Raw genomic sequence first — 11,101 nt, 5'->3', positions numbered from 1 at the left:
TATACAGTAACTCTCATGTCTCATCGTGAATTAATTTCATCTATTTATTGAATTAATTGATATTTCTATTTCATTTATTCTCATGTGATGTGACGATGTCACTCATGTCAGTATGAATGAAAAAAATGGAGAAGAGAATTCATCCTCTAGTGTTCAAAAATAAAAAAACTGGAATGAAACAAAAATTAAGTTGCCGTCGAAGTACTTTCAATTCATGGGCGATAAAAAAGATGGAAAAGGATTCTTTGTCAAATGCTTGCTTTGTCACGAGTCAAAGACAAAGTATAATAGGCAAGGAAATGTTGAGCTTCTGAGTATAACGAACAATTCAGGATACAATGCCAAGAGGCACATAAAAGTAAGTAAAGTTGTTCTTTTTATTCGGTTTAATTTTGAAAACATTCTCACTTTTCTTTATTTCAAACTTTCAGTCAAAACATCCTACACAGGTTACAGAATTCAACACTGCTTGGAACAACAGAAAAGAAGATAATGAAGAAGAAAACTCATCTAGTTCTGTCCCTTCCACTAAAAAGGTGGGAAAGCCAAATCAGTCATCGATCAGACATCACTTACCAGATGCATGGAAATACAAGCAGATAAGAACACTTGAGGATCTAGATAAAGCTATCTTGGTGAGTTCCTTTTTTAACTAGTCTTGTCGATCTCATTTCATCTCATCTCATACTTCTCTTTTGATACTTCTCCATCCATCCAACACAATTATAAACGTTCATAAAGTTTACTTTACACTTTTATAGAACCACCTTATTGCTGACCTCCTTCCTTTCAGTGAAGTCGATAAAGAAGCATTCAAGGAACTCATTTGTGGACTGTCTGGGCCACTTGTAATCAAGAGTCGTCCCTTCATGGTGGAACTGTTAAAGAAGACCTACAACAAGAGTAAAGCAGATCTCATTTTGGAACTTGAAAAAGCTGAGTATGTCAGCACAACTGCGGACTGCTGGACTTCACGGCGACGAAGCTTTCTGGGAATGACTGTACATTGGATGGGACAAGACCTTGATCGTCGCAGTGCGTGTTTGGGTGTTAGGCGAATTTTCGGTTCCCACACATACAATGTGATTGGAAAAGAAATTTCAGACATCCATACAGAATTCAAGATTTCTTCCAAAGGGAATTGCACTATTACTGATAATGGATCGAATTTCTTAAAAGCTTTCAACATGTTCCAACGACCTTCGTCAGCAGAAAAAAAGCCAGATTCTGACGAAGATATTGATGAAGATGACGAAGGAGATATTCTGAATTGTGGACTGGACTTACTAGAGCAAGAGGATCTTTGTGACGATGAAAGTCACTTTTATCTACCTCGCCATATGAGATGCAGCTGTCATTCCCTGAATTTGATGGCCACTATTGATGTGAAAAATATTGACAATCAACGGTTTCAAAAACTAAAGAATAGTGTGGATGCAAAGCTTACTGCAATATGGAATAAGCAGAGCCGCAGTTCCTTAGCATCCGACTTTATCAAAGCTACATTGGGTGAACTTTTCGTGATACACAACGCCACAAGGTAAGAAATGTTTATTTACATTTCATTGAAATAATCGATTGATTGATGGCATATCGATTTTCTTTTCCAGGTGGAATTCTTATTATGATGCTTTGGTAGAAGTTGAAAGCTTTTTAACCAAAAACAGAGATAACCTTGCTATAACTTTTGAACACTTCAAACTGAAGAAACTCACTAGTGTGGAAGAGGAATTTTTGAGGGAATACATAAAGATCATGAAGCCACTTACTCAAGCTCTTGACGTCTTTCAAAATGAGGAAAATATGTCAGTTAGATGTGTTCTTCCCGTCCTCTCGTTATTGAAGGAAAAGATCATTGAGTTCAAAGAAGACAGAAACATCATACACTGCGCCGCATTTGTGACCAGTCTGTTAAATGGCATAGAAAAAAGGTTTCGATCATTCCACGAAAACAACAGTTTCCGTCTTGCATCTATAAGTGACCCCCACTTTAAATTCTCGTGGGTTACCGAGGAACAGAAAATTGAAGACATAAAACTCCTTAAACAAGAAGTTAACAGACGCATCAGCAATTTGTAAGCTTATCTTCAATTATTTGATAGTTTACATTTTTTTCGAAAGACCATATCATTTTAATATTTCAGGGCAAATGAAAGCATCGAGGGTGACGACGCAACCACAGCACATTTAAGTGGAACTTCTTCATCACCTAGGAAGAGGTCTCGGTTCTTGGATGGATTGCAAAGGAAAGCTTCAATAGAACTAAACGAAGTGGATCGCTATATCAATGATGGCTGCGGTGTTCTTGAGGATCTCAATCGCTACCCAACAATCAAGCAAATATTCATGTACAAATCAATAATTAAAAACTAGAAAGTAACATAAAAAACTAATAAAAATTACAAATTCATTTATTTGATACAGAGAGTACAATAGTGCTTTGCCATCTTCTACAGCGTGTGAACGTCTCTTCAGTACTGCAGGGTGGATTTTTGTACCAAAGCGTACAAATTTATCAGATGCTAAATTTGATAGATTGGTTTTTCTGAAACAAAACGGAAAATCTTCGAGAAACTGGAAGACTAGTCCTTCTAAAACCAATTAGGGCAACCATTTCTGTTTTAAACTTCTAACTTTTTAAGCCATTAAGGCATTAAGTAAGAATAAATAAGGATGCAATCCTTAAAACAATTAAGCCTTTTTTGTTGAAACAAGAAATGTAATGTATTTCATTAAAATACACGTGTTTTCAAGAAAAAAAAGTTTTAAGAGCGGAAAAAGAGCTATTTTCGAGCGCGCTCAGCTCTTTTTTTTAACCACGAGCTAAGAGCGCGAGCCGCTCGTTTTGAGGGTAGGAGCGGATAGCTCTGAGCGCGCTCCATTTTCAGTGAGCTACTTTCAACTCTGGTCAAGACCATAAGAGCGTATATCGAACGCACGGCTCCTTTTCGTAACAACCTAAACTTTAACCTTCTGTTTATTTCGACAATTGCTCCCCATGGATGCGTAACGGGGAACACTATGAGCGGATGGATCCGGTCCGGCCTTAAAGCGTCAGGGATCGACACGTCTATATTTAAAGCTCACTCTAAAAGAGGAGCGGCAGCTTCAAAAGCCTCAGCAGCAGGGATGCCAGTTGATTCCATTCTAAAGGCCGGCCAATGGCAGAGCGAGTCTACATTTAGTAGATTCTATAAAAGAATAATTGAGCCATCGATAGTGCCGCTGGTGTTTCAACGCTGTGATCAGGATTAGCGCCAATTAATTTAAAATCACCCTTAGGGTCGAAAGTAAGTTACTTTCGTTATATAATTGGTAATTACCAGAGGGATCGCTTGCGATCCCGAAAGGTAATTGAAATTATATTAGAAAGAACGAATGAGACCCTAAGGGTCTCATTCCCGCCCGTCCCTCCCGATGTATGGCGAAGATATATACCTGATTATCAGTCTTAAAATTCTTTATGTTTGTTTAATTAGACGAGGAGCGATGGGTAGGCCGGGAGAATAACATCCACGGCTCTTGCAACAACCAGTTACCAGACGTATCGAGCCATTTCAGAGTTGGAGCCTTTTTCCGGGTCAGCCGGATTTTTTGCCACGACTGCAGTCATTCAAATCATCGGTTTACCCCTTTTTCGGCGATGATCTCATTTCCTTGTTTTCATTCAGTTTCCCGCAACAAAATGCTTGAGGATCCCACAAATTTTCAATTATTAGTTTTCTGTATTTCCTCACCCGTGATTGCAACAGGAATTGCCCAATTTTCATTGTCTCAGGCGCTAAAAAAGTCTGAAGTGTATGGGGCGTTGCAAGGGGTGAGGTAAGCAAAATACTTTCAAAAAAGCTAGAAATACATCGTCTACACCCTTAGGGTCTCATTCGTTCTTTCTAATATAATTTCAATTACCTTACGGGATCGCAAGCGATCCCTCTGGTAATTATCAATTATCTTTCGTGATCGCTAAAGCGATCACTCCGGTAATTAATAATTAACACTAATACTATAAGATTGATTCAGTTAACATCATTTTGTATTATTGCAGGACTACGGTAAATCAAAGTGAGGACATAATTTATAGTTAAGTGAGGGAACAACTAAGAAGGCCTTAGTGGAACAAAATAAGAATAACTATTTCCATCTCATGGAGGATGCCGTCCTCGTGTTTGCTTATGACTCTCTTCATGCACTTCACAGATTTTTTTTTTCTCGATAAAACCTGTTGCACTCAGCATACAAAACAATTTTAAACAACGTTATCTAATAAAATATAAATTGATCAAGGAAACGGCTTCATAAAAAAAACCTAAATGAGGCTTTAGGCCCATAGCCTTTGTTGAGGATTCAAACCCTTCCTGCGAATTATACGGATGTGAAAGTAAATTTGTAAGTTACGTGATATTTCATACAGGCTACTATGGAGACTCAAAAAACAGAGTTTGCGAAAGACTCGCGGAATTGCAAATCCCTGTAGCCTTCAAAAGAAAGGTGAACTTGATGGAAGCAAATAGTACTGCTCTAATGCCAAACAATAAAACATGCAAAACGTGAAGTAGTATCTTCTGCGATTTTGCTGAATAGTTTGTTTTGGTAGGAAGAGCTCATTATTTGGTTTTATTTGAATGTGGAACTGAATGCAAGAGGCATTCTTCTATGCTAAAAATATTTCAGTTGTTGAACAAAGGCCATGCCAAAGCCAACAATAAGAGTCCATTGGTACCAAGTGCTTACTACAACATTGGAAGATGACCAGCCACATTCCAGCTCTGTTTTTAATACTGACATGAAGGGTTTGTTGGCCTTGTTGCGGCAACTTGCTGCTCGTAGATCTCTCATTACTGATTGATAGTTGCTGCAACGATCTTTACATATTTGTTGACGCCACCTACGCATCCAAAACTCAACCCACCTAAAAAAAATATAATATTAGCAAATATCATGTGTATAAATGATTTGGAATCCTGAAGCTTTGCTTTTGTTTGAGTGGTAGTAGAGGACTAGAGGTACTAGTCTGAACGGAATCCCAATTGGTAGGTCTCTTTAAGCTAAAGCAATCCCATATTTTCGTATTACAACAAAGGCTGCTGACACAAAAATTCCCACGTGTACAATTGTACAGTTTCGGAAACTAATGGCCAAAATTTGTCATGTAAATGATGTATGGCATGGCGTGTCAAGAACACCAAGTGCATATGTCAAATTTTGCCAAAAAATGTGTGATCCTAACCCGATGTAATATCCCCTCGAATGGATATTTTTTTCTTTTTTTTTCCTAATTTCTTGGTAACTAACGTATAATACGTTACTAAACTGTTTAGTAAATGAACTTACCCAATGCTACAGTCACAATTCCACGGGTTATCCGCCAACTGAAGTTGGGTGAGAAAAACGGAACCGCTGGTACCCGGATGAATTGTTGTTGATGGCTCTGCTACTGTTGATAATTTGTTATGTCGTAACTCGAGCTGAAGCCAACGGACATTTCCAAGATTCTGAAAAAGTGCCTTAGTCAATTCCGTTACGCCGTTGTCTTGCAAAGTAAGAGTCAGCGCCTTGCCTTGAAAATCCTTCGTGGTGGGTTTGATTGGAAGAACAAAACGTCTTAGTAATTGATAGCTTTGCTTCTAAACTATATTCTACTTCGTAGTCACCTTAAAGGCGTTGCTTGCAATGCTCTTTAGTTTCTTGCCACTAATGGTAATGTTGCCTATTTTAAACGGTAACTTTCCTTTCAACTGACTATCCAACGTTGCAGTTTCCACCTATAAACACTTAATTAATAATTTCATTTCAATTTTTTTTTTTTTTTAGGCTTACATCGATTTCGAGATGTTTGATTGCATGATTAAAATCCAAAAGTTTCGGAATGTCCAATCCTTTGACTTTTTCATAAGTTCCAATAGCTAAGTGTCGAAGATTGGTCATCTGGAACAAACTTCCCTCCTAGAAAGACATTCAGACATTTAAATAAAGCCAATTATCCAAAACGGAGAAGGATAAGTTGTGCCTCGAATGTTTGAAGAGGAAGATTTTGAATGTTTAAGTATTCCAAACTTTTCATGCTGGCTAGCGTTCCGTTTGCCAGAGCCGTTAAATTGTTACCGTTTAGCCGGAGTGACCTTAGTTTGGAAGCTGTGGACCACGGTGATTCTGGCAGCACTGTAAGCTGGCAATAGCTGATGTCGAATTCCTTCAGATTAGCGTAGCGGGTAAAGAAATCCGATGGCAAATTTTCCACCCTTCGAAGAGCACGTTAGTATAAGTTTGATGTGCAAATGAAATGATTTTTTTTACATACGTGTTGTAAGATACATTGAGCGATAGCAATTCGGGTAAATGAAAATCGCCAAGATCAACACTTCCTATATCGGCCAAATTAAGATGAACCAGAGACTGGAGGAGATTATCAAAAATGTGGTCAGCAACTGTTTGTATAGGATTGCTGCTTAAATCCAGGTAAGCCAAACGGTTCAATGAAGAGAATGTTTTCTCCGTAAGCGTTGATATCGCGTTGTTTGACAGGTCCAAGTACACTAGGTCGGTCAATTTTTTTAACTGTATCAAGCAGAGGAAAAAGAACTATCAGGGTACAAAGTGCGACTTAACAAACTGATGCAAATTTATCAATAATTACAAAAAAACATTTTATTTCTAACTGCATTACCAAAGTTGAATTACTCACCGTTCCCACGGCTATAATGGCTACATCGTAAAAGAAGTCTTTTGCTTCGCTAATAGGTTTGTACGACAAAGACTATAGTCTAAGTTACCTGATCAGGCGTGATGGACGTGATTTCATTGTGAGAAGCATCCAGATGTCTGAGAGTGGTGGCAATGCGACTAAGGCAGCCGTCAGGGATTTTGCTTATCTGGTTGTGGGAGACATCGAGGATTTCCAACTGGGTATCCTTAAACAAAGTGTCAGGCAGAAATCGTAGCCGGTTGTGTGAAATATTGATAACACGAAGAGTTGACGAACGACTCAACATGTCTTGATATATTTCACTGATGTCATTGTGGTCAAGCAAGAGAACTTGTAGACTTTTGGCATTAGCAAACGCGTCTGAATCAACCTGAAGTGAAAACAGGATGTAAGTACAAAGTCCTTAGCCGACTTTTTGTAGAGAATGCTTTCAAGTTCATTTATACCAGTTGAATATTGTTGTTTGAAATATCTAACCAAAGTAAATGTTGCATGTCACTGTATACCTGAAAAGGGATCGAAAAGTGAGACGTTAGGTCTGAACAAATGTTACAAAAAAAAATATATAATAAAATAATGGCTAAGAAATGCATTACATCTCTGGAAATGTTTCGAAGTTGATTGTGATGAAGGACTAAGTGAGTCAACGAGCTACGGATGGGCTCGAAGTAGTTACGGGAGATGAATGAAATGTTGTTATAGCCCAAGTCCAAGGAACGGATGCTAGAATATGACGACCATCCCGTTCGGTTGGAAGAGAGTTGTTGGATAAGGTTGTGACTGACATCAAGCTTGATGGCCGATAGCGTACCCACCTGATCCAGCCAATCAAACGACAATTTTTCGAGGCTGTTGTGACCAAGATTGAGAGTCTCCAATTTAGGCAAATTATGAAAAGCTTCAGATTCAATGGTACTGATCATATTTCCATCAAGTGAGATGTATTCCAAATTTTCAATGTTTTGGAATGCCCCTTTGGCAATGCGTGTGATTTTGTTCTCCTCCAGATTTAAGATTTTTAGATGTGGCAAATCAGAAAATGTTTGCGCCTCAATAGCGTTGATGAAGTTAAAACTCAGTGACACGTTGACAAGGTTAGGCGTATGGTCGTTGTTTAACATTTGTAGGGGTATTTTTTCTATGGCGTTATCCTGTAAATTGATGGAGCGAATTTCTTTCATCAAATGGAAAAAGTCGTCCGGCAAACTGGTAATCCTGTTGTTACTAAGGTCGATAGACTGAAGGGAAACAAGTTTCTTGAATGGTTCTGAAGGTAAACTTCCGACTCCAATGCCATTCGCCATGGAAAGGTGGATAAGAGAACTACCGACATCAGCAAAAGCGTCTGCTTCTATCTGCGAAATGCGATTATCGGACAGATCCAAACTTTTGAGCCCCGGTACGTGACGAAAAGAGTTGGACGAAATAGTTTTTAGTCTGTTTTTTGACAAACTCAAATGCTCCAATGCAGCTCCGTAGCCTTCAAAGTCATTTGTAGATATCTTTTCGTCCAGTGAACTCAAACCCAGTGACCGTAGGTTGCGGATGTCGTTCATTTGCTTCACAGGTATTTGACCCATTTTTTCTCCAACTAAGTTTATGGTTTGCAGTGCATAACGGAATCCGCTAAGATCAGCATCAGCTTTGAATGCTAGCGAATTATCATTCAGTATGAGCGCTTTCAAGAAGTCAAATTTGTCTAGTAGGTTTTCAGGCAGCGTGCTTAAGTTATTGTAGCTTAAATCCAAGCGTTGCAACGAAGATTCTAAACCACGAAAAGATTTCGATTCGAGAACAGTTACAGAGCACTCGCTAAGGCTTAATTCTCTGATTTTCGCATCTTTGAACGCGTCTTCTGCGATCTCTCTTATGGCATTTCCGTTTAGGGACGTCTTATTTATGAGATTAAAATTTTGAAATGCAAAGGGTGGTAGATTTCCGATCATGTTGTTGTCAAGAACTAGCGTATCGATGGAGATACGGCCTTGGAAGAAAACGTCAAATGTCGTACTGATACGATTGTTTGCGAGATTGACGGTATTGAGCGATCGCATTTGCGCCAGACTGGTGAATGGGATATGCTCCAGAGCGTTGTCCGCCAAGCTGAGATGTGAGAGCTTTAGGGAGCCACTGCCGCTAAGCGGTAAGATATTAAGAATGCTGTTTCCTCGTAAGTCTAGACGCTCGAGTCGCTGAAAGCCTACAAATGACTCCAATTGTAGCGTAATCAGGTAATTGTCAGCTAGCGACAAATGCTGCAGCGAATCTTCTACTCCGGAGAAATCTTCGCGGCTGATTTCGACGATCATATTGCTACCAAGATCCAGCACTTTCAGTTTCTCCAAATTATGCAAAGCCTTCTGCGGCACACGTTGCAAGTGGTTGGACGGTAAGTACAGTTCTCCAAGCGAACGTTCTAGACCGGCGAAAGCCATTTCCGGGACGGTGTATAAATGATTGTTGCGAATGTCTATTCGCCATAAGCCTGCAAATGAAACAAGTGTGTGTTTATCTGTTGTTGCTTTTGTTGTTGATTGATCATGACACGTGCAAATACGAAAACATTTGCAATATTGAAATGGAGCTCTGGCTTACAATTCTCGTGTGCATTGTGTCTGTGGTGTCTCTGTTCTTCTTCTAAATACATCTATACATTATGCATCCGATATACAAATTCGGTCTATTGAATATGCACATTTTTCGTTTTTTTTTCTTTAAGATACATGGCCGTCAAACGGTAAGTTAAAATGCGTAGCTACTAAAATGTGCCGTTGAAATTTTATAAATTGGGGCATCAACACAAATTGATTCTTAAGACAAAGTTGGTGTCAGTTGCACGTTAACCACCCATCAACGTACGCTTTACATAGACTTATATTCGAGACTAAAGTCATAATAGAATCGGATGTAGGCTATTGCTATCAATAAAAACTAAAATGAAATGCAAACGTTGATTGAATACCGATTAAATAATTTTGGCTAGCCTCTACAATAAGACAAAATTTCGAGTGTGGAAATCGTAAAACATCATACCTGTTCGATGGAAACCATTTTCTTCCACCCTGCGTAGCCCGTTACGTCTGAGATTGAGAGCAAAAGCTTTGGTGTTGTTGATTCCTACCGGTACGCTGGCCAATGGAATATCCTCGCAATAAATCAACCCCACTTCAGGTCCACCTCTTGAGCATCGACACAGCAAGTTAAACGGGCATGGCTGCAAATTCTTGGCTTCATCTTCCAAGATGCCGGTGGTAGCTCCCACGAAGCAGGCACAAGCGATCAGTATCGAAACTGTTACCATGATGGAATGGCGGTTGTCTGCCAGTTCCTTGTAATAGCCTCTTCTGGGGAGCATCGTTTGCTGTACGAAATAGAACAAGCTACTGAGAGGGCTCTCTGTATGGGCGCTTCTTCTAAAAGCGAATGCGATTTCTTTCTCGCTCGAATACCCAATTCGCCTCCTTTTCATTAGACCATTTCAAGCTTATTATACACATCTAAAAGGATTACATTGGCCAAGTGTGTCTCCCTTATGGCTTCTCCACGATGCGGTAGCCAGAGACAATACTGCTTGAAAGGTTAGACCCGTCGAATAGAACAAAGTTTCGAAGAAGACCGTCAAATGAGAGCAAAGCCGCCATGTTTTCCCGTGCGTTGTTTTTATCCGCACCCTAGCTTCCTTGGATATTATTTCTTGTCTTTTTTACAACAACATTTTTTACAACTTCAGACATGCATTTGCAAGGGGCTCGCTATACATGCATTTGAAATTCGTGAATTTTGACTGAAATTTGAAAGATTCGTGAATCTCTTCCAACGCAATCGGTACGGCTATTCAAAGGAATGTTTAGACTAGACCTACTGTAGGTGAGATCCACACAGTTGGAAACCCGTTAAGAATTCAAATGGAAAAGGAGTGTCAACCACAAATAAATTTCATAAACTCGGGTTTCTGCCTTTCAATTAAATCAATTCAAAATGAGTTAGGGGAAACTTTTCAACCATAAGATTAACATTTTTTTTTCTCTCTCTCTTAAAGAAATATTGAAATTTTTTGGGTTAGGCCTATGGCGAATTTGATTTTTTAGTCTACTTTTCGCTTCAAATGATAGTTGAAAACAAGAGTTAATTTTTGTATTAGATGAAAAGAACTCACCATTATAGGTGACCGTGATTCCGTTGGAACAAGATCAAGAACAGTCAACTTCAGATGTCCAAACACGTTTTTTCGCGTGCAAACTGTGCTGTACGTTAGGTTTTAAATGAACGACAAAGACAAAGCTCGCTGAACTGCTAACCGGCACTGAAGTTGAAAAACTGATATATACTCATAAAAGCGAGGCGGACGTGGCTTAAGTAGGTTGCAGTGCTCATTCTTTTGTCGGCTTCTCTAGGGCC

The 11,101-nt window shown here is 39.2% G+C and overlaps 3 protein-coding genes across 3 annotated transcripts; 2 read left to right on the top strand and 1 right to left on the bottom strand.

Moving 5' to 3' along the window:
- The first annotated feature begins 117 nt into the window (after nt 1–117).
- Nucleotides 118–1,544, top strand: LOC123466329. The gene is made up of 3 exons (XM_045179189.1): nt 118–358; nt 432–635; nt 762–1,544. Exons 1-3 carry the CDS (start codon nt 215–217, stop codon nt 1,542–1,544), a joined length of 1,131 nt encoding a protein of 376 aa, XP_045035124.1. The 5' UTR covers nt 118–214.
- Nucleotides 1,545–1,610: 66 nt separating this feature from the next.
- Nucleotides 1,611–2,749, top strand: LOC116927638. The gene is made up of 3 exons (XM_032934669.2): nt 1,611–2,075; nt 2,145–2,348; nt 2,425–2,749. Exons 1-3 carry the CDS (start codon nt 1,756–1,758, stop codon nt 2,603–2,605), a joined length of 705 nt encoding a protein of 234 aa, XP_032790560.2. The 5' UTR covers nt 1,611–1,755; the 3' UTR covers nt 2,606–2,749.
- A 1,266-nt stretch (nt 2,750–4,015) lies between these two features.
- On the bottom strand, nt 4,016–10,128 carry LOC116927632 (chaoptin). The gene is made up of 10 exons (XM_032934661.2): nt 9,737–10,128; nt 7,300–9,188; nt 7,150–7,209; nt 6,771–7,073; nt 6,299–6,555; nt 6,008–6,239; nt 5,818–5,943; nt 5,652–5,762; nt 5,332–5,567; nt 4,016–4,909 (listed from the first exon to the last, which is right to left on the bottom strand). Exons 1-10 carry the CDS (start codon nt 10,056–10,058, stop codon nt 4,657–4,659), a joined length of 3,789 nt encoding a protein of 1,262 aa, XP_032790552.2. The 5' UTR covers nt 10,059–10,128; the 3' UTR covers nt 4,016–4,656.
- Nucleotides 10,129–11,101: the final 973 nt, after the last annotated feature.

This window comes from Daphnia magna, linkage group LG9 (assembly GCF_020631705.1).
Source record: "Daphnia magna isolate NIES linkage group LG9, ASM2063170v1.1, whole genome shotgun sequence".
Classification (NCBI taxonomy): Eukaryota; Metazoa; Arthropoda; class Branchiopoda; order Diplostraca; family Daphniidae; genus Daphnia; species Daphnia magna.
Note: the sequence above shows the minus strand (reverse complement) of the source record. Positions and strands in the feature narration are given on the sequence as shown.

Bases quoted from the DNA above. Each gene is read 5' to 3' on its own strand.
- LOC116927632 (XM_032934661.2), bottom strand. From the start codon at position 10,058: ATGCTCCCCAGAAGAGGCTATTACAAGGAACTGGCAGACAACCGCCAT. The intron at 7,210-7,299 runs GTAATGCATTTC...ATCCCTTTTCAG, and splicing joins TTCGAAACATTTCCAGAGAT to GTATACAGTGACATGCAACA. The intron at 5,568-5,651 runs GTGACTACGAAG...CCCACCACGAAG, and splicing joins TTGCAAGCAACGCCTTTAAG to GATTTTCAAGGCAAGGCGCT.
- LOC116927638 (XM_032934669.2), top strand. From the start codon at position 1,756: ATGAAGCCACTTACTCAAGCTCTTGACGTCTTTCAAAATGAGGAAAAT. The intron at 2,076-2,144 runs GTAAGCTTATCT...TTAATATTTCAG, and splicing joins AACAGACGCATCAGCAATTT to GGCAAATGAAAGCATCGAGG. The intron at 2,349-2,424 runs GTACAAATCAAT...TATTTGATACAG, and splicing joins ACAATCAAGCAAATATTCAT to AGAGTACAATAGTGCTTTGC.
- LOC123466329 (XM_045179189.1), top strand. From the start codon at position 215: ATGGGCGATAAAAAAGATGGAAAAGGATTCTTTGTCAAATGCTTGCTT. The intron at 359-431 runs GTAAGTAAAGTT...TCAAACTTTCAG, and splicing joins ATGCCAAGAGGCACATAAAA to TCAAAACATCCTACACAGGT. The intron at 636-761 runs GTGAGTTCCTTT...ACACTTTTATAG, and splicing joins ATCTAGATAAAGCTATCTTG to AACCACCTTATTGCTGACCT.